General features: G+C 47.1%; 1 protein-coding gene across 5 annotated transcripts in view; it reads right to left on the minus strand.

Moving 5' to 3' along the window:
* arhgap28 (Rho GTPase activating protein 28) overlaps window positions 1–22,126 on the minus strand; it is a 221,860-nt gene that overhangs the window by 59,666 nt on the left and 140,068 nt on the right. For all 5 annotated transcript variants that reach the window (XM_038808723.1, XM_038808724.1, XM_038808727.1 and 2 more), the window contains one exon: window positions 21,142–21,359. In XM_038808723.1, coding sequence (XP_038664651.1) covers window positions 21,142–21,359 — 218 coding nt within the window. The remainder of the gene's footprint in view (window positions 1–21,141; window positions 21,360–22,126) is intronic.

The raw sequence follows: 22,126 nt of genomic DNA on the forward strand, positions 1-22,126 counted from the left end.
AGAGAACACCCCCACCTCTGACATTGTTATTCTGTAATACATTGCGGATGCTCGCCATTATATGCGAGTTATGCAAAGATTGTGAAGGCAAATGCCACCATGGCAAGTTGTGAATTAACTGGTGCCAGATCAGTCAGCATGAAATTTGCTTGGTTGGCACAAAATAAATTGGCTCACTCGTGAAGCTTGCCTCAGCTACCCAGTCATACTCTTTGAAGTAGCCAAGTAAGCCAGTCAGTCGTGGACATCCCAGGGCACAATGGCATACAGTAAAGTAGGAGTGGCCATGGAGCCCCCAATATTGACTCAGAGTATTGCAAAGGGTTACGACTTTAGGTTAATCAGTCAAAGATGGGCAAAGAATCCTGATTGCCATCTACCAGCCCCGTGACAAACTAATACTGTTTGATGTTGAGCATCAGTTTGAGAAAATTCTAATAGAACCAAAGCCAGAAAGAGTGTACTTTGGGAGAGGTTGTCAATGTTCACCTGATTTAGTTGACCAAGTTCTAGAGCAGACACCTTCCAAATAGAGCCTACAAGCGTGGCGAGGATTGGAATCAAAGCAAGGAAATTATCTTTTTTTTTAATAAACAATTTTATTGAGGTAGTTTTTGGCTTTATAAACAGTTACAGACATCATCAGAAAGAAAGCAAAAAAGGCAAAAATGTGCAAACATCCACGTACTTTCAATACTTCCATCGTAACATATTGCACAAGCCCGCTCCTCTCCCACCGGTACTACCTGCCATATTTTCCCTCCTACTCTACTGGAAATGATCTTCTTAACCGCATCCTCACCTTCCTACCTGTCACAGATTCATCTTTCCATAATATGATTCTCCAAAGTGGAAACATCCTCCATGATGTGGCACATTTGTTGTGCTAAATGGGATACAATTTTTCCAATATTCCTCCATGTCTGTCTGACTTACTCTACCCTCACCGCACATTGATAACAGCATAATGTTTGAGAATCTGTCTGTGATAGATTCATTGTTACAGCCATAACAGGATCAAAAAAGAGTCTTTGTGTTCTTCAATGACCTGCCATACTAAACCCCAAATTTACAGTTACCCACCAAGGTGAACCCAAAAAGCTGAAGTCTCAATGAAATCTCAAACTATCAGTGCCAAATAATTACCTCACACACTGTCTAGTATGTAATGGAACTCATGTCTTACTGCTTCTCCTTTCAATCCTGCAACCTGTTTGTTTAAATATGTTCTTGTTATCCCATTCTCCAATTTATCATATTTTTCCTCCGTTTTCAACTGAACCTCGGACAGTCCTTTTCCAGTTTCTGATCATTCTAGCTACCCGCATTTTGTTTAATACACAAAAATAAAATATATTAAAAAACAAAAATGTACTGATAAAAAGTAAGGAGGTACAAAAGCCCAAGGAAAGAGAATATCAATTCAAGTGGAAATGGAAGGCGTGCAGAAGGACGATAACTACAGAAATGAGATAGATGGTGAGAGATTGGTCGCCCTGATTGGAGAGGCTAGAACTAGGGGAATAGTCTCAAAGTAAGGGGTCGGCCATTTACAACTGAGGTGACAGGATATTTTTTCACTCAGAGGACAGCAAGTCATTCGAATTAGTGACTCTAGATGGTTGTTGGTGTTGTCGTTGAGTATGGCCCAAGTTCTGTCATTGAGTATGGCCCAAGTTCTGTCATTGAGTATGGCCCAAGACCGTAAGAAACTACAAAGAGGTGGCATGTGGCGCAGTGGTTAGCACTGGGACTGCAGCACTTAGGACTCGGGGTCGAATCCCGCCCCTTCGTCACTGTCCGTGAGGAGTTTGCACATTCTCCCCATGTCTGTGTGGGTTTCACACCCACAACCCAAAGACGTGCAGGTTAGGTGGATTGGCCACGCTAAATTGCCCTTAATTGGAAAGAAAAAATAATTGGGTACTCTAAATTTTTTTTTTAAACTATAGAGAGTCATGAACACAGCCCAGTCCATCACGCAAACCCTCCTCCCATCCACTGACCCCGTCTACACCTCCCGCTGCCTTGGGAAAGCGGACAGCATAATCAAAGACCCCTCCCACCCGGGTTATTCTCTCTTTCAACCTCTTCCATCGGGCAGGAGATGCAAAAGTCCGAGAACAGGCACTAACAGATTCAAAAACAGCTTCTTCCCCGCTGGTACCAGACTCCTGAATGACTTTCTTATGGACTGAACTAATCTCTCCACGCATCTTCTTCTCTACTCATGTAGCACTACACTCCGTATGATTCACCCAATGTCTAGGTCTATGTACTTACACTGTGTATCTATCATATGTTCTATATTTTTCATGTATGGAACGATCTGCTAGAACTGTATGCAGAACAATACTTTTCACTGTACCTCGGTACACCTGACAATAAACCTATATCTATGTCCATGGATGGGATTAATAGATTTCGGCACACAAAAGGGAATTAATCAATATGGGGATCAGGTAGTTGAGGCTGAAAATCAGCCACGGTCTAATTGAATGGTGTGATGGGTCAGAGGGGCCATATGATCTGCTCCTATTTCTCTTCAAAAATGAAGGTAAAATAAACATAATCTTACAGGGAGAAAAAAAATGAAAAGGAAAGCCTCGGAAGAAAAGGAATAACAAAACACAATGAAATAAAGCAGAAGAGGAAAGGAAATGGTAAATCATGTATTACAGTCCAAACTTAGCAAAAGGTTCCAAAAAAGGTTTTAAGCCATTTGTTAATAACATGGCCAATTATTGAGGAACCAAATGTGTTGCCTCAATTGAAAAGGCAGGAAGTAATACAGCTTTGTGAAAATGTAGAACTCACAGTGCTTGCGTCCAGTTCAGAGTACAGATGGATGCTTGCTACAACTTCACACATGGACCCATAATGATCAGGTGTCCACCAGGCATCTTGCAGTGTGGCTTTATGCTATGCTGCACAATCCAACAGTGAACTCGATAATGGAATCCATCTGATCCGCTTATACAGCACCATTGTTTGTTTCCTTTCTATTTTAGTCCAGTCCAGTACCACCTACATATATTTGCATGCTCACTCCGAATACGGGAGCATTCTGAGGTCTCACAAAGTTCGTGTTGCGAACACAAAAGTCACGTCGCACGAGGATCCTTGAATTAAATGTTTTGCAAGGTGGCCCTTGCTTCATTTTGTGACACGAAAACTCAAATGTGAAGAAAGACTATTCCAGTTAGAAGTCTGAACTTAGATTCAGAACATCTAAAAGACGCATGTGAATGTGTGCAGATTATGATCAGTGAATCGGGCTTGGCACATGCACCAAGAATACATGAAAAATACCTAGCAACCAAAATCAACACAACACCAATAGCTGGTGATTAGCATAATGCAGTTGGCGAGCGAGACATTGAGGTGACTTTTAGAACAACAAAATTCATCAGCTTTAAACATTTTAATACCCAATGGAAGGTCATATAGTACAGCTCCAGGATTGCCTGCCAGCAACATATGCCACCTTTTCCCTGAATATCACTGGGATTCATTGTCTTAATTGATCTACATGTTACTTTTCTCTTCATTGTTTAACTTGTTGCACATATCTGACCAGCTTATAAAACTCTTACTGATGCTCATGAACGAGCTGATGCAGTGACCCACCCCCCCTCCCCCCCCCACCCAATGACTCCTGCCTTTCACTTTGCCTCATTATTCCCCAGGATTCTTAGCAGGAGTGCCATGCAACAGCACAAAGGTCCATGTTTTTTGCAAAGATGGAGAGGCTCTCTGTCGGGCACTTACCATTTACGCAGGGGGGGCAGGATTGGGACTGAGATGCATTTCACACATTCGCGGTTGACGCCGCTTAAATCATCAACTACCTCCACTGACGTGGGAGTTTGATAGGCCAGGAGTGGGAAATTTAAAGTGTGCGGACTGGACCAGGTAAGAACAGGTCTGAGCTTGGTGGATTCATTTGGAAAGGTAAGATACGACTTTGGATCTGGTGCCAAGGCACCTTTGGGGAAGATAAGGTGCCCTTTGGAACTGTTAAAGTAGGCATAAATGTGAGTAACAAATTGCAGAAACTTATTACTATCAAGCTTATTAGAACGGTCAACACACCTGTCAAAATCAATTATCAAAACGGTCTGAATCACCCGTCAAAGGGAGCTGTAAAGGCATTTAAAAGCCTAACCCTTGAAATCTTTGAAAAATTGTCTCCTGTGATGATTGCTTGCTATTTCACTCTGTTGACATAGGCTCGAGGGTTTCCATTATTGGATTACTGCTGCATGACTGATTTCACAGCCATCCATTATCACAGCTACAAGTTGTTACAAACACTTTGATGTAGGACTATGAATTGTTTTAAGGGATTGTGGACTTGAATGAAATGTTTGTATTATAAGGCTTTATTTTGTTGAAGGAATGCAAATGTAGTAAATGTGTTTTTGTGAATGAGTGTTTTTTCAATATAGTGAGGTCTGCAATAAGGCACTTAGTACTTTATGGAACTTGTGTGGGTCCCAAGGTCTGCTTATGATGACTGGCACAATAGATGCAAGGGCAAAGGGTGGTGGCTGGGGGGGCATATGTTGGCATGAGCTGGTACTAAGTTTGCACAAGTGGTAAAAAGGGACTTGGGCGTGAGGAATAGGGGCAGAGGATGGCATGGATGGTATGAGGGGCCATGGGGTGGTTACAAGGCGGGTAATGACATGGGTTGGCATGGGTGGGGCATGTGGTGTATTGAAGGAAGGGGGTCAAAGGTAGTGAAGGTAAGGACTGAGGGGATATTTTAGTGTTTTTTGTGGACAGCGCTGGAGTCCCAATTCATGCCTTTTTCCAGCCTGTCTCTGTACCCAGCAGCCTCTTCCCTTTCAGCTCACTAAACCACTTCCCCTCCCATCCGCCACACAGCCCCCCACCCCTCCACTACTGGACCCCACCCCAAAAAAATAAAACAGCCAGGCAAACATTTTAAAGGTAGAGTTTACTCTACAAGCTCAACTTCCCAGTATTGGGAATGATGGGGGTGGTGACTGGTACAATTTGAGCTCATTTGACTCCGATAATATCTCGTCGGGCATATAGAAAGTGAGACTGATAGGATTCCAGTCCGCCCACTGGAAGGTTCAGCCCAGCACTAATTACATCTGCTCGGGGAATAGGGAGGGAAACTGAATTTTTTGATTAAATTACTTTATTGATGTGTAGTAGGCATTCAGAATTATTTGTTTATCACTTCTTTTACAACAGGAGGGCTGTCGTTACTTAGAAGATTTATTCATTGAATGCGCCGCAGTCGTTTATCGGGAGGGAGTTCACTCGACTGATTCCTGGGATGAAAGAGTTATCTTATGAGGAAACGTGGAGATGCTTGGGCCTGTTTCCATTGGAATTTAGAAGAATGAGGGACGCTCTTATCGAAACATATAAAAGCCTGAGAGGACTTGTCAGGGGTGGACACTGTGAGGATGTTTCCCTTGTGGGGGAGTCCAGAACTAGAACACAGGTTGAAAATTAGTGGTCTCCTGTTTAAGCCTGAGATGAGGAGAAATATTTTCTATCAGAGAGCCATTAGTCTGTGTAGTTCATTTCCCCAGTGAGTTATGGAGGCAGGCCATTGAATATATTCTAAGCCAAGTTAGACAGGTTTTTCTGATGAACAAGGGAGTCAAGGGCTATGGGGGTGGGGGCGGAGGTCAGACGGGAAAGTGGAGTTGAGACCACAATTAGATCAGCCATGATCTTATCGAATGGTGGATCAGGTTGCGATGGGCTGAATGGTCTATCCCCGCTCCTAATTCTTGTGGCTATGGAATAACCAAACAGGGTAAGGGATGGTAAGCACTATTTTCATAAATTCAGAGTTGGATGGATAAGTACAGATTGTTTTCTATATCAGCCAGGCTGATTCATTTATGGGATGTGGGCTTAGCTGGTTAGGCCAGCATTTATTTCCCATCCCTAGTTACCCTTCAGAAGGTGGTGGGGAGTTGCCTTCTTGAAACACTGCAGCCCTTGAGGTGTAGGTACACCCACTGTGCTGTTACGGAAGGTGTTCCAGGATGTTGTCCCAGCGACAGTGAAGGAACAGCGATATATTTCCAAGTCAGGGTGGTGAGTGACTTGGAGGGGAACCTCCAGGTGGTGGGGTTCCCAGGTATCTGCTGCTCTTGTCCTTCTAGATGATAGTGGTCATGGGTTTGGGAGATGCTCTCTAAGGAAACACGGTGAGTTACTGCAACGTATCTTGTAGATGGTACACATGGCTGCCACTGTTCGTTGGTGTTGGAAGGTTTGAATGTTTGTGGAAGGGGGAGCAATCGAGCAGGCTGCCTTGTCCTGGATGGTGTTGAGCTTCTTGAGTGTTGTTGGAGCTGCACTTATCCAGGCAAGTGGAGAATATTCCATTATACTCCTGACTTGTGCCTTGTAGATGGTGGACAGGCTTTGGGGGCTAGGGAATGCATTACTTGCCGCAGGATTCTGAAACTTTGACCTGCTCTGGTAGCCACAGTATTAATATGGCCAGTCCAGTTCAATTCTGATCAATGCTAACTCCCAGAATGTTGATTGTGGGAGATTCAGCGATGATAATGTCATTGAATGTCACAGCATTAGTTTTTTCTGGAAGCCCATACACTTGGACAGGTAGTAAAAGGAATGGAATGGTAAGAGACGAGAGACTGGGAATGCACCTGTGTCCCATTGTCTGGTGACAGGCCATGGGGAAAGACGGTAACAGGAAAACCAGTCCTACTGCTGCCAGTGTATAACCTGCAAGTGGATATGTCCTCAGAGTGTTCCTCTAAAATAGACGAACACAAGTGACGGGCTGAAAAAAGGACAGTTTCAATAAGACAATCAGAAAACAGAGTATCCAACAATAACCACAGATTTGAAAAGAAAATTCCAGATACTATCGATCAGTTCTCCACCTCCTTCAAGGTACCATGCCCCAAGAGGACGTTGGTGACCATGGATCTCCATTGGATTGGTCAATGATATGTCTGGCAAAGTACTGAAGTGTTCTGTTCTCACTGAATGGTGGGGTGTAGGTGCTGGCTATACCAGCATTGGTTGCCAATCCCTAATTGCCCTCAAGGAGGTTTGCTTTTCTCTCCTACAAGACCAGAAAATTCTGGTTGACCAGAAAACTCTCCTGCTCTTTGTATTGGAAGGATTTGCAGATGATAATCAACCCGTTTGTCCGCACGAGACTTGGGAGTGGAACTTGAGCCCAGAGGTAGGGATACTACCCCTGCGCTACCAGACCTCCCCACAGTTCAATCAGCCTCTGAAAAAGAAAAGTGTTCCACTGTGACCGTTCACCAGTTCTGATCCACATCCTCCCCCAAAGCAGCAATCTGTCTCCTTCCATGTATTTTCAGTTTTCCCCTATTTTTATTTCATAATTCCATAATTCACATTTTTTAATTAAAATCTCACTTGCCTGCTGGTTGTAACTTTTAGTCTTAAGTCTCCTCATAATAACTGTTAACAAGCTTTAGATTAAAATCAAGGTTAAAATAGACAAGGCATAAAATCTGTCTCCTGGTCTCTTCAGATTATTTCTCTACCAGGTTGTGATAGTTGTCTCAGATTCTCCTAATCTCTTTCTTTGGGTGTTCCCCACGCTGGTCTTCTTTTACCACAAGAAACAACAAAGGATTAAACTGTGGAAGCTGAGAAACGTTGCCCTCTAGAATAAATAATCATATGGACCATTAACCAAATATTATAATCGCTATTATTGACGAAGAAAAAACTATTTCTAGCTCAGCACTAAAATAACAGGGAAATCAGATGCTTCCTTATTTAGAATTACAGCGTGGTTATAGCGCACAGCTCGTCTCACTTTCTCACTCTTTCCCCATAGTCCTGCAATGTGTTATCTCTTCAGGTGTTTACCCAATGCCCTTTTGAACCCCACAATTGAACTTGCCTCTGCACCAGGCTCTCTTCCAGAGCCTACCCGCTCGCTGAGTGAGACCTTTTTTTCCTTATGTCACCTTTTGTTCTTTTGCTGATCACCTTAAATTGGTGTCCCCTGGTTCTTGTACATTCCGCCAATGGGAACAGTTTCTCGCGATCCACTCTGTCCCGCCCCCTCATGACTTTGAACACTTTGCTCAAATCTCCTCTCTCAACCTTCTCTTCATCCACAACTTCTCCACGTTATCCATGCAACTAGCATTCCTCATTTCTAGAATCATTCCCATCAATATTTTCTGCACCCTCTCTAAAGCCTTTACATCCTTCCTAAAAAGCGGTCCTCGCGCAATATTCCAGCTGAGACTGAACCAGAATTTTACACAGTTTCGTGACAACTTCCTTGCTCCAGTACTCCCTGCCTCCATTCATAATGCCTTGGGCCCCATGTGTTCTGAGGACATGGGTTCAAATCCTGAAACAGCAACTTGTGGAATTTGAATTCAAGCAAAACATCTGGAATTGTATAAGGCTAGTCTCAGTAATGGTGGCCAGAACAATTGTCATGTTCCCAAATGTCCCTTTAGGGAACTAATCTGCTCTCCTTACCCTCGACCTCAGACCCACAGCGATTGGTTGACCTGTGAAATGTTCCACTCAAGGGCAATTAGGGATGGGTTACAAATGCTGCCTTTGCAAGACCACCCACATCCCATGAAGGAATAAAGGACCTATTGTCAGTTTGGCAGTGTGATTACACAAACGATTTAGAATAAATACATTATTAGTTTCCATTTTTATTTTTATTCAACTTGTGTGAAAGTCGTCATCCACTGTGTCCTGTCCATTGGGTTCTAAATGATAGATTTGGTTCTGTCAAGGTTCAAGTAGCGGGAGCGTACAATAGTACAATCTCAGCTTTTTCCTTCCCCATGGATGGAATGTCCATTCACAGGAAGTTAAAGAACCCACACCAAGAGCTAACAACAGTTATACCCAGTAGACCAAGTGAAATCAGAGACACTGGAACTGGCTGTGTGGTGAAGGGAAGCTGGCACGTGACAACTTTAATTCTCGCAGCGTCGAAGCTCGAGTTCCGCTGCTTGCTCGGCCTGTTTCAGTCTGGATATGTTCCCATTCTGAGGGTCTTGTCAGGTTACCTCATTGCTTCTCTCAGTCTCTGCTGCTGGCAGTGAATGTCTCTTCAGCAGCCCCTTGATATCTTGGCCAGCCACATTCCTAGCTAATGAGCTTTGTGGGGCAATTTGGTCCTTTCCCAACATTCACACTTGGGCAAGATTCTTTCAGGAAGAATCACTGGAAAAATTGAGGAGGAGAGCACTGACTGCTTTTTCAAATACTGAGCCCAACTGAGCAATGCTTTAAGCAATGGGTGATTGGGCCATTGTGGTATATACGACCTATTACTACCCCAAACACTGCATTTACGGATTGACAACGAGAAGGCTAAAACCATCATCTATAGTTCCTGCTGAAAACTCACTTCTATGGCCAAGTCTTTTGATTGTTCTCTTTCACTCTTTAGGTACCATGCATTGGTGACCATAGACCGCTTCTTGGACCGGCTGAGATTCCCGAGGGTGGAGGAGGGGCAGGTGGAGGGACTGGGGGCGCCGATTGAGCTGGAGGAGGAAGGCGCCGGGGCCGGATGGATTTCCGGCCGAATTCTATAAAATGTATGCAGACCTGCTGGGTCCCCTGTTGGTTAGGACCTTTAATGAGGCAAAGGAGGGGGGGGGGGCTTTGCCCCTGGGGCTGATTTCCTTGATCCTTAAGCGGGACAAGGACCCCCTGTAGTGTGGATCATACAGGCCGATCTCGCTGTTAAATGTAGACGCCAAGCTGTTGGCGAAGATCTTGGCCACAAGGATAGAGGACTGTGTGCCATGGGTCATCCACGAGGATCAGACGGGGTTCGTGAAGGGAAGGCAGCTGAACACCAACATACGGAGGCTCTTGAATGTTATAATGATGCCGACGGTAGCGGGGGAAGCGGAGATAGTGGTAGCGCTAAATGCGGAGAAGGCCTTTGATAGGGTTGAGTGGGGGTACTTGTGGGAGGTGCTGGAAAGGTTTGGGTTTGGGGAGGGGTTTGTCGGATGGATGGAGGTTGTAATACGAGGCCCCGATGGCGAGTGTGGCCACGAATAGGAGGAGATCGGAGTACTTTTGGTTATACCAAGGGACGAGACAGGGGTGTCCCTTGTCCCCCTTGCTCTTTGCGTTGGCGATCGAACCCCTGGCCATGGCGTTGAGGGAGTCGAGGAACTGGAGGGGACTGGTGCGGGGTGGGGAGGAGCACCGAGTGTCACTTTATGCAGATGACTTATTGCTATATGTGGCGGACCCAGTGGGGGGAATGCCGGAGGTGATGAAGATTCTCAGGGAATTTGGGGACTTCTCAGGGTATAAGCTCAACCTGGGTAAGAGTGAGCTATTCGTTGTGCACCCGGGGGACCAGGAGGAGGGGATTGGTAGGCTCCCACTAAAAAGGGCGGAGAGGAGCTTTAGGTGCCAGGTGCCCAGGAGCTGGGGGGCCCTACACAAACTTAACCTTACAAGGCTGGTGGAGCAAATGGAGCAAGAGTTTAAAAGATGGGACATAGAACATAGAACAGTACAGCACAGAACAGGCCCTTCGGCCCTCAATGTTGTGCCGAGCCATGATCACCCTACTCAAACCCACGTATCCACCCTATACCCGTAACCCAACAACCTCCCCCTTAACCTTTTATTAGGACACTACGGGCAATTTAGCATGGCCAATCCACCTAACCCGCACATCTTTGGACTGTGGGAGGAAACCGGAGCACCCGGAGGAAACCCACGCACACACAGGGAGGACGTGCAGACTCCACACAGACAGTGACCCAGCCGGGAATCGAACCTGGGACCCTGGAGCTGTGAAGCATTTATGCTAACCACCATGCTACCCTGCTACATGTTGCCGCTGTCGCTGGCGGGCAGGGTGCAGTCAGTCAAGATGACGGAGCTCCCGAGGTTTTTGTTCCTGTTCCAGTGCCACCCCATCCTTATCTCGAAGGCCTTTTTTAGGAGGGTCAACAGGAGTATTACGGGGTTTGTATGGGCGCACGGGACCCCGAGGGTGAGAAGGGTGTTTTTGGAGCGGGGCAGGGATGAGGGGGGCTGGCGCTGCCCAACCTCTGTTGGCACTATTGGGCTGCCAACGCAGCGATGGTTCGTAAGTGGGTAATGGACGGGGAAGGGGCAGCATGGAAGAGGATGTAGATGGCGTCCTGTGTGGGCACGAGCCTGGAGGCGCTGGTAACGGCGCCATTGTCACTCCCTCCAACGAGGTATACCACGACCCGGTGGTGAAAAATGAAAATCGCTTATTGTCACGAGTAGGCTTCAATGAAGTTACTGTGAAAAGCCCCTAGTCGCCACATTCCGGCGCCTGTCCGGGGAGGCTGGTACGGGAATCGAACTGTGCTGCTGGCCTGCTTGGTCACCCTTCTCACCCTCGGGGTCCTGTGCGCCCATACAAATCCCGTAATACTCCTGTTGACCCTCCTAAAAAAAAGGCCTTCGGGATAAGGATGGGGAGGCACTGGGACGGGGGCGGCTACCCTCAGAATTTGGGGGCAATGGAGACGGCACAGGGGGGAGGTGGGGGTCTCGATGGGGTCCCCGATACGGGGGAACCACCGGTTTGTCCCAGGGAGAATCGATGGCAGGTTCCTGAGTTGGCACAGGGCAGGTGTTAGGAGGTTGAGGGACCCGTTTGTATCGAGAAGTTTGCGAGCCTGGGTGAGTTAGAGGGGAATTCGGGCTCCCCCCGGGGAACATTTTTAGGTACATGCAGGTTAGGGCGTTTGCCAGGCGGCAGGGTTCCCTCTGTTGCCCCCACGTGGGGTCCAGGACAGGGTGCTCTCGGGGGTGTGGGTTGGAGAGGGGAGGATTTCGGACATGTACCAAGTGATGCAGGAGGTAGACGAGGCCTCGGTGGAGGAGCTGAAGGGTAAATGGGAAGAGGAGCTGGATGGGGAGATTGAGGAGGGGACGTGGGCGGATGCTCTGGAAAGAGTGAACTCCTCCTCTTCTTGTGCGAGGCTTAGCCTCATACAGTTCAAGGTGCTACATAGGGCTCATATGACCGGGACGAGGATGAGTAGGTTCTTTGGGGGCGAGGACAGGTGTGCTACATGCTCGGGGAGCCCAGCGAACCACGGCCATATGTTTTGGGCGTGCCCAGCGCTGGGGGAGTTTTGGAAGGGGGTAGCAAGCACAGTGTCGAGGGTGATAGGATCCAGGGTCAAGTCAGGCTGGGGACTCGCAATATTTGGGGTTGCAGTGGAGCCGGGAGTGCAGGAGGCGATAGAGGCCGGGGTCCTGGCCTTTGTGTCCCTAGTAGCCCGGCGGAGGATCTTGCTCCAGTGGAAGGATGCGAGGCCCCCAAGCGTGGAGGCCTGGATCTCGGATACGGCGGGGTTCATTAAATTGGAGAGGGTGAAATTTGCCCTGAGGGGATCAGTACAAGGGTTTTTCAGGCGGTGGCAGCCTTTCCTGGACCTAAAAAAAAATTGGTGACCATAGACTTCCATTCTGATTTAGGTTGGCCATGATTATGTTTGACAAGGTCCTGCAGTTGCTTGTCATTGCCTTCTGCAGTATGGCTGAACAGGAAACTCTCCCACTCTTACAACCTGCCATCTGTCACAGGGACAGGATTTATAGGCTGATAATCAGCCTGTTTGACTATGTAATGAACACAACTACCGTGGCTATCTAGTTCCAGAGTGGAACTTGAACTTTATAGCAGGTCATACAGTTCAGAAGGAGGCCATTCAGCCCATCAAATCTGCACCGATCCTACCTAGGCCCACTTCCTCCATCCCCCCACCTAATCTGCACACCTTTAAACACGAAGGGGCAATTTATCATGGCCAATCTACCTAACCTACACATTTTTGGACTGTGGGAGGAAACCGGAGCACCTGGGGGAAACCCACACAGACCCGGGGAGAACATGTAAATTCCACACAGACTGTTGCCCAAGGCCAGAATTGAATCGGGCCCCTGGTGCAGTGCTAACCACTGTGCCGCCCTTACAGCTTCTGGCTCAGACAGTGACACTACCCACTGCACCCTTCCTAATAACACCTTCTTTGGCTCAACATTCAATTATTTCTGATTATGCCTTTCTAGATCTTGGTACGTTTTTCCATGTTAAAAGGATGTCTACAAAAGCCTAGGAGGTCTTGTGGCGCGGTCAGTAGCGTCCCTGCCTCTGAGCCAGTAGATCCCAGTTCAAGTCTCACCCCAGAACTTGATGGTCAAGGAATTTATAACAAGTGCCAATCTGAAAAATCCTTCCAAAATAGCGGGAATAAGAGCAGGAGAGGCTCCTGAGTAGCCATTTTTTTTTTAAAAGAAAGATATTTTATTTCAAACATACATAACATCAACAAGATACACAGTGCATCAAGGCAGTTAAGAGTCTCCCCCCTTTCAAACCGTCCCCCCTGCGACCAACAGCACCTTAAATAAGGTCATGAACTGTCTCCACTTCACCTCATAACCATCTTCTGACCCCCCTCAGCTCAAACTTAATCTTCTCCAGCTGGAGAAAGTCATACAGGGCCCCCAGCCAGGCTGCCACCCCCGGCGCCTTATCCGACCTCCAATTCAGCAGACCCTTCATTGGGTAGTCAGAGAGGAGAAGGCCTCCACCCAGTCCCCTTCCCCTCCAGTAGCTCCGCCTCCTCCGAAGCCCCAAAGATTGCCACCATAGGGTCCAGCCTGACCTCCTGGGCAGCCATGTTTGATGTGGAGCGGAATCCCTCAAGCTGTAAGCCTCAAGAGATCTTTTCTAGAAATAGCTCTGGAAGCAACGATTCTGTGAGTCACAAAGCGTGGGAAGAGAATTGGAACGAAAGCCTACATTTATTATTGGTTGGCTCAAAGTAATCGAAGAGTCCATTCAGATGTTTTCATGCTGCATATTTGCATCCTCATACCCATTGAAAACAGTACAAGGACGCCAATGCTCAGCCTACAAGTTCACAGACTTGGTAAAGGCAAATAAGTTTCATTTTAACCACAAGTCCGCCATTGGTTAGGCCTTCATAAAACAAATGGAATAGGACCATGTGTTCAGGCCGGTCACAAATTATGCACATTATTTACAGAGTTCCATTCAATAGCCAACTTCTGAGTCATTGCATATCGTATGTTAGCCTGTGATCATAATACAAAAGGCTCTCACTCCAAGAACATTTTGTTACTTAATTTGAATGATGGGTGGAAAATGTTTCCAATTATGTTTCAGCAGATTAATCTTTCATTGGAAATTATTTCATTTTAGGGTAGCCAATCAGTAACATTATAGTCTGGAAATTGCTGTCAGCATACAGCTTAATAAATCGTGCGAAAGTGGCCAACAATAATCAGGAATAGAGAGCGCATAGTTATTGCTGAATGAAACCTAGGAAGTGCAAGATGCTCAATGAATGTGTTACAATAATTGAAACAGTTGAGTGGGCATTTCGAAGAGAAACAGACCCGCTCTGCACAAATACACGTAAACATCGATGATTCGATATTTCCATTCACTTCCTAAGCTTATCATTTATTGGAGATGGGGCTGGGCCTCCCTCGCTGGAAGGTTTGAAGCGGGAGGACATGTGAAATCTCGGGACGCAGGTTCAAATCTCACCTTGACAGCTGGCAGGATTTAAATTTAATAATAATAATATCTGGTATTGAGAAGGTAGGCCCCAATATTGGTTACCAGACCATGAAATTATCATTGGTTGTTGGTAAATACCTATCTGATGCATTCATGTCCTCTAGTGTTGAAGAAATCTGTCTTTACCAGCTCTGGCCTTTAAATAACTCCAGACCTACAGCAATGTGTTAACTACCTTCTGAAATGGCTCAGCAAGCCCCTCAATTCAACTGGGTAACAAATCCTGGTCCTGGCCAGTGATACCCTACCACCCATAAAAAAAAATTAAAAGGATAAAAATGATTGCCTCTCAATTTTCTGCATCCAAAGAAATACAAGGCCAGTCTATGCGACCTATTCTCAGTTTAACACTTTTAGTCCCAGTATCATCCTGGCCAACCTGCTCCATACCCAATATACCCATCCTGAGGCAACAGTGTCCTGAGTTGAATGCAGTATTCCTGATGGCAGTAGCCATTGAAATCAGTGCGCCCACAGTTTCTGATATCAGCCCCTACCATGAACCAAGGTCACATCCAGGGTCAGCCAATACGCTGCCCATTGCTATTCAGGGTGGCACCCTCATTAATCAGCCCACGCCACTGCCTAACCACAACACCGTTCTATACAATTTCTAGCTGTCCTGTGTTGGCATTCCAGATATTTTTGCATCATAATTGTGGACAGAGATTTCAAAATATATTTCCTTATGAAGGTGGTATGTCACCATCAGCCCAGAATCACAAAGCCCACCTTTACCAGAGTTCCAGATGCCATTTTGGAAATGCAGTAACCACCCACTGGCACACTGGTGAGGTTGGGACAGTTTGCCAAACTCCCACCCACATGACTCCCAACCAGTGTTAAAATCGGGCCTGAAGATCACACTTCCTCCACCTCCAGGAGAGTACAATCAAATAGTTAGCAACCAAATGTCTGTCACTGACGAGAGTTCCTTGACATCAACTAGTTCTGCTGCCTGGTTAATACTAAAAGGGATTCCCAGTAGTCTGGGTGATTTAGAAAGACATGCATCAGATTTTCTTCGACACTAAACCACCCATTTACATCATCCCAGTGGCACATTGATTTTCCTTGATGTTGTTTGTTGTGTTTTCCTGGCTGCCCATCTCTCTTACCAAGTCTTTCTACTATTTCTGTTGCTGCTCTATTTCCTTTTTATTTATATTCTTTCATGGGTTGGGAGCGCGCCCGCACACACACACACACACACACGCACGCACGCACGCACACACTAGTGACCCTGTTGTCAGGGGCAGGGGAGAATTCCATCCAAGGTTAATATGAAATTCAACCTGCTGAAATGATCTTTTAAGGAACTGAACAGTTGCAAAGGTACAAGCAATGATAGTGCCAATAACGCAGGGAGCAGAATCTATGGCTTATCGGTGCATGAATTACCATGCTGGTCTGGCTGTGATAGATAATGGACAAGATTTAATTGGCTATAAAGTTTACTGCCCTGCCCCCAAGAATGTTGCCATAATGATGGCGGCACGGTGCCATAGTGGTTGGCACTGCTGCCTCACAACGTCAGGGACCCAGGTTCAATTCCAGCCTTGGGTGACTGTCTGTGTGGAGTTTGCACCTTCCCCCTGCCCAACATCTGCGTGGGTTTCCTCCAGGCGCTCCAGTTTCCTCCCATAGTCCAAAGATGTGTGGGTTAAGTGGATTGGTCATGATCAGTGCACAGAGTTACGGGAATAGTGCGTGGGAGTTGGCCTAAGGAGAGTGATCTTTCCGAGGGTTCGTGCAGACTCAATTGGCTGAATAACCTCCTTCTACACTGTAGGGATTCTATGGAAATCCATCCCCCTCCAATGGCTGCCTGCAGCTATTTGGCACTCGGAGGAGCATGAAGTGGCTCAGGGCAAGATTTCCAATCCCTCCTAAGGGTAGACAAGGTGGGTGGGTCGGTGGTGGGACAGGCACCCGCGGGATGACCCTGCTACAAACCTGCCTGCAGTCGACTGTAAAAACCAGCCCAATGTCTACCACAAACCTGAACCACCTTTCAGGCAGTGGGGAGTGTTCTGTTGATCTGATATTATCGATTGCTCTGTCTCTCGTATCTAGCCTCCAATCTGGTTCATTTTACGTCCTTTGAATTTTTTCTCACTTCAGATCGCCAGCGCTCTCTGTCAGGGGCTAGGATTTCCTCGGGGTCAATCACTGCATCCGGTGAATCTACAGTGTATCCCTGTCATGCCTATTTCTGTCTGCCCTGCCTTCATCTGCCATCCACAGTTCATAAAACACTGCCCCATTTTAACATGTCCAGTCCAGCAGAATTGATTAGCATGGAGTGCTAGTGTTGTCAGCACATTCAGATCAGATGTTAAGCCGAGACCCCCTTTCGACAGAACGCAAAAGATTCCATGGTACTATTTTTGAAGAAGCACAGTGGTGTTCTCCCTGCTGCCTTGCCAATATTTTTCCCTCATGTTTATTATCTGTTCATTATCACATTGCCGTTTGTGAATCCTTGCTGTATGCAGAATAGCTGCCATGTCACCCACAATATAACAATGACTCTTCAAACGTACTTCATTGGCGGTTAGCGTTTTCAAACATCCATGAATGGTGCAACATAAATGCAAGTCTTTTCTTTCTCTTTCATTGCTAATGATCTTGTCCTGCCACATTGCATGAAGTGCCCATTGTGGGCAAAAATGTCTTTGATGAAGCTTTTCCAGAAAGAGTTTTAGATTTCCAGTGGATAAAACTATGAAACTAATCAGTCCAGTGCTGCAGTTAAAGCTGGAAACAAGATAGGAAGTTGCCTTACCAAGGGAATAGAGTAGAAATCATACAAAGTTGTGTAAGGGCCCCATCTGGCAGACTGTGTGTAGATTAGGTTTCCTTAATCACAACAGGGACTATTGGCTCTAAATCTTTTGAGGTGTCTGGAGGTTATGAAAGTCACCATCTAAGTTGCTTTCTTTAGGTGGCACAGAAAACATCATTGCTCTGAAATAGAATCACGATTCTGGGCTTTAGGAATATAGGTCAGGCGTGATTTATCCAAACAGGGACAGAGTCCCATAGCGTAGGGCATTAACTGGGTATTTTCCGGTGCTCAGAGCACTGACAAACACTTTGCTATCTAACGTCCATCTGGCCAGTGGCCCTCGAGCCCGTAACTCAACCCTGAACCACTCCCTAGCCTCAACTCACTATGGTGGTATGGGGGGGTTGTTCCCGGGCCCCCCTCCCTGCACCCCCCACACGCACGCAGAGCACTCCCCGGCCAGATCATCGCCTCACAAAAAATACCAGCTTGGCATCTTGGCAGTGCCCCTGCCAGTTGGCATGCCAGGATGGCACTACAAGGGTACCATACTGGCAGTGCCAGGCTGGCATCAGCAGTTTCAGAGGGCAAGCACCTGGCATTCTCCAATCTACTGAAAGAGCCCCACAAGTGCAGTTCCACCTGGTCCCCGTTTATGGGGACTTGTACTGAACGGTGCTCTCCCGGGGTCTCTGAGGCGAAGGGGTGAGATACCATCGCCTCGGTTACCTCAGGGAACTGCATATTAGAGACTAGCAGTCTCGCTCTAATACGCAGATTTGTCAGAAGGTGATGGCCGCCCACAATGGGCAGGATTCACATCGCGGCATCTCACAAGATCTAACATAATCCCGCGAGGCGTAGCAACCCGGGTAGATCCTGGGAGCAGCGTCTCCCGGCAACTCCCAGCCACTTTGCGCCGTGCCGTGCTGACCTTCAGACGCAACCTGGCCGGTAGATCACGCACATTTTCAGAAGATGTTGCGGAAATTTATACTGGAGACATTGTGCTGCTTGATTTGAAGTTTTCAAGATTCACGATATTTACAAACAGTCGAGACTCGGAAATCGGAAGGCCAGTGTCAACATTTGCTGGTGCTGTCAACTCAGGGGATATAAGTTGTGCATGTGGGGGATTGCAGCAAAATATAGGAAGCCACAAACACACTGGCAGAACGGGCAAATGAACACCCAATGAAATTCAGGATAGCCAAGTGTGAGGTGGGTCATCCTTAATGGGATGAAAAAAGGAGGCAACTTATTCCTTGGAAGGCGAGTCGAGGCACTACAATTGGGTAGAGCAACAAAGAGGTCGGGATATAACAAAACCAGCAGGCCAACTTCCCGGCCAAAGGTTCTGAGTGCTGCTGTTATTATAATAAGGTAGGTGGGTAAGTGGGTTCTGCAAGTCTCCAGGTTCAACAGCTACGCTCCTGAGAGCCTCAAGGAGGCAAAAGTATCAAACTCATACACTTTGAGATTGCGAACATTGTCAAAAACATTTAGTTTACTTCAGTGTTAATGGGTCTCTGTTTCTGTTTGTTTTGTAAACAGTATTGAGGCTCCCATAAGGCAGGCTTCTCTATATTAGTCTGAACGACCCAGACAGGTCGCTTCCTAAAGACTAATCAAAGTTGCCATCCGGAATAATTCTGCTTCCCGTGTTCCTAGTCCCTTCACTGTACTGAACGAATTCGATGATTTATTCAAAAAGAAAACCACACCTGTGCTTTTCTTCAGGTTGGTGTTACAGCTGTCGCGTTGTGGCAGAATCAGGAATTATGTCCTTAATTGAGCTACTCAATTAAAGTCAATCCCCCGCCCACTCCCTATAATCCTGTAACTCCACAACCCCTCACCCCCAAATAATTTTGCAATGCCTCTTTGAAAGTTTCTAATGAATTTGTTTCCACCACACTTTGGGGCAGTGCATTCCCTATTCTAACAACTCTCTGTGAAGGAAAGTTTCCCCATGCTGTCTTCCAGTGCCAATCGCCTTAAATCTGTGTCTCGGGAAACTGTTTTTCTTTTTAAATTTAAAAAAAATAAATTTAGAGCACCCAATTCATATTTCCCAATTAAGGGGCAATTTAGTGCAGCGAATCCACCTACCCTGCACACCTTTGGGTTGTGGGGGCGAAACCCACGCAAACACGGGGAAAATGTGCAAACTCCACACGGACAGTGACCCAGAGCCGGGATCAAACCTGGGACCTCGGCGCATGAGGCAGCAGTGCTAACCCACTGCGCCACCGTGCTGCCCTGAAACTGTTTTTTCTTTATTAATTCTATCAACCCATTCATAATTTTAGATATCTTTGTCAAATCTTCCTTTAACCACCTCAGGAGGCCTTACAAAGCGGATTCCAGTCTCACCACATGCAACTGAAGTCCCTCATCCCGAGATCATTTTAGTAATTGTCGTCTTTTTTTAAATATTCGCTCATGGGACCTGGGCATTGCAGGCTGTGCCAGCATTTAATGCCCATCCCTAATTGTCCTTGAAAGGGCAGTTAAGAGTCAACCACATTGCTGTGGATCTGGAGTCACATGTAGGCCAGACCAGGGAAGGATTACAGATTTACTCCCCTAAAGGACATTAGTGAACGAGATGGGTTTTTATACCAATCGACAGACTTTTAATTCCATATTTTTTTTATGGAATTCAAATTTCACCATCTGCAGCGGCAGGATTTGAACCTGGGTCCCCAGAGCATTTCTCTGGGTCTCTGGATTACTAACCCAGTGACAATACCATTACCTCACTGCCTCCCCCTCTGCACCCTCCTTTAGACCTTCAAATCTTTCCAAGTGTCTGCTGCCCAAAATTGAACACAGTAGTCCAAGCTGAGGCCTAACCAGTATTTTAGAAATATTCACTACAATTTACTTGCTCTTGCAGTGCATACCCTGGATTTTAGTCTGGGGTTGAGTTCATGGCTGTTATAATGAAAACTGAGAGCCTCATTATAAAATGGCCAACTGCTTCCCTCGAGTAAATTGGTTGCCTGCCTAAAATGCCCATTCGGAGAGCTGGGGCTGACAGGATGGGTCGAATGAAGTGCAGCATTGACAGGTTCCATGCTTCAAAAACATGAAACCTAGGCCCGACCTGCCTCCTCAGCTTGGATGCGAAAGACTCCGTGGCATTAAAGAACTGGGGAGTCATTCGTAATGTCCTGTCCCATAGTTATCCCTCAACCCACTTCCTTAAACTCAAATTACTTGGTTGGTCATTGCTGTTTGTAGCAGCGTGCTGTGCTCAAATTGGCGACCATATTTCCCACGTTGCAACATTTATTAGCTGGAAAGTGCTAGATACATACAACATACAGTGCAGAAGGAGGCCATTCGGCCCATCGAGTCCGCACCGACCCACTTAAGCCCGCACTTCCACCCTATCCCCGTAACCCAATAACCCCTCCTACCTTTTTTGGTCACTAAGGGCAATTTAGCATGGCAAATCCACCTAACCCGCACGTCTTTGGACTGTGGGAGGAAACCGGAGCACCCGGAGGAAACCCACGCAGACATGGGGAGAACGTGCAGACTCCGCACAGACAGTGACCCAGTGGGGAATCGAACCTGGGACCCTGGCGCTGTGAAGCCATAGTGCTAGCAAAGTGTGCTGCCCCTGTTGTGGGAGATCCTGAGGTTGTGAAAGAAAGAGATATATAAATGCAAGTGGGTCTTGCTTGTTACTCACCGGTGGGTCAGCGAGACCAAATACATCTCGAACATCTCGGACTGGCTGCTTGTTCTTTCTCCTGGTAGTTTGGGTGTACGTGTCCAGTCGCCTCTGGACAGCTGCAGCCTGAGCCCGGGTTAGTGTGGACAGCAGAGCTATCCCGTCCTCTCCTGCCGAGCCCGAGACAAGCGTGGACAGGCCTACCTCCTGCAGCCACTCTGCTTCCATTTCCCCCTCTGCAAAGGCAACATAAGGTCACATTTATTAAGCTGGAAAATCCAACAATCTGACCAGGAGGCCGAGCAAAGAAATAGGATAAAGGAGAACCTTAGAAATAAACAGGCCTGGGAAGCCCAGCGAACCATGTGCATATGTTCTGGGCATGCCCGGTGCTGGAAGGGTTCTGGAAGGGGGTGGCAAGGACGGTGTCGAAGGTGGTGGGGTCCAGGGTCAAACCAGGATGGGGGCTTGCGATCTTTGGGGTCGGGGTAGAACCGGGGGTACAGGAGGCTAGGGAGGCCGGAATACTGGCCTTTGCGTCCCTAGTGGCTCGACGAAGGATATTAATTCAATGGAAGGACGCGAGGCCTCCAAGCGTTGAAACTTGGATTAACGATATGGCTAGCTATATTCAGCTAGAAAGGATCAAATTTGCCCTGAGAGGGTCGGTACAGGGATTCTCCAGGCGGTGGCAACCTTTCCTTGACTTTTTAGATCAGAGATAGACGTTCGGGGTCGTGGCAGCAGCAACCCGGGGGGGGGGGGGGGGGGGGGGGGGGGGGGAGGGGAGGGGGGGGGGAGGGGAGGGGGGGCAGCAAGGGTCGTGGGGGGACATGCACGACTGTAACGCGGGCAAGTCTGCTCGCTGCTCATGTCTGAAACTGTAGGCTGCCTTGTTTGTTAAGTTGTTGCTTGGGGGGGGGGGGGGGAGGACTGGTGCGCGCGAGAGGGCGGGCGAGGGAGGGATATTTGCCTAGAGGGATTGTGTTGTAAATAATTTAAA

The sequence above is a fragment of the Scyliorhinus canicula genome, chromosome 10 (assembly GCF_902713615.1).
Source record: "Scyliorhinus canicula chromosome 10, sScyCan1.1, whole genome shotgun sequence".
NCBI classification, from domain to species: Eukaryota; Metazoa; Chordata; class Chondrichthyes; order Carcharhiniformes; family Scyliorhinidae; genus Scyliorhinus; species Scyliorhinus canicula.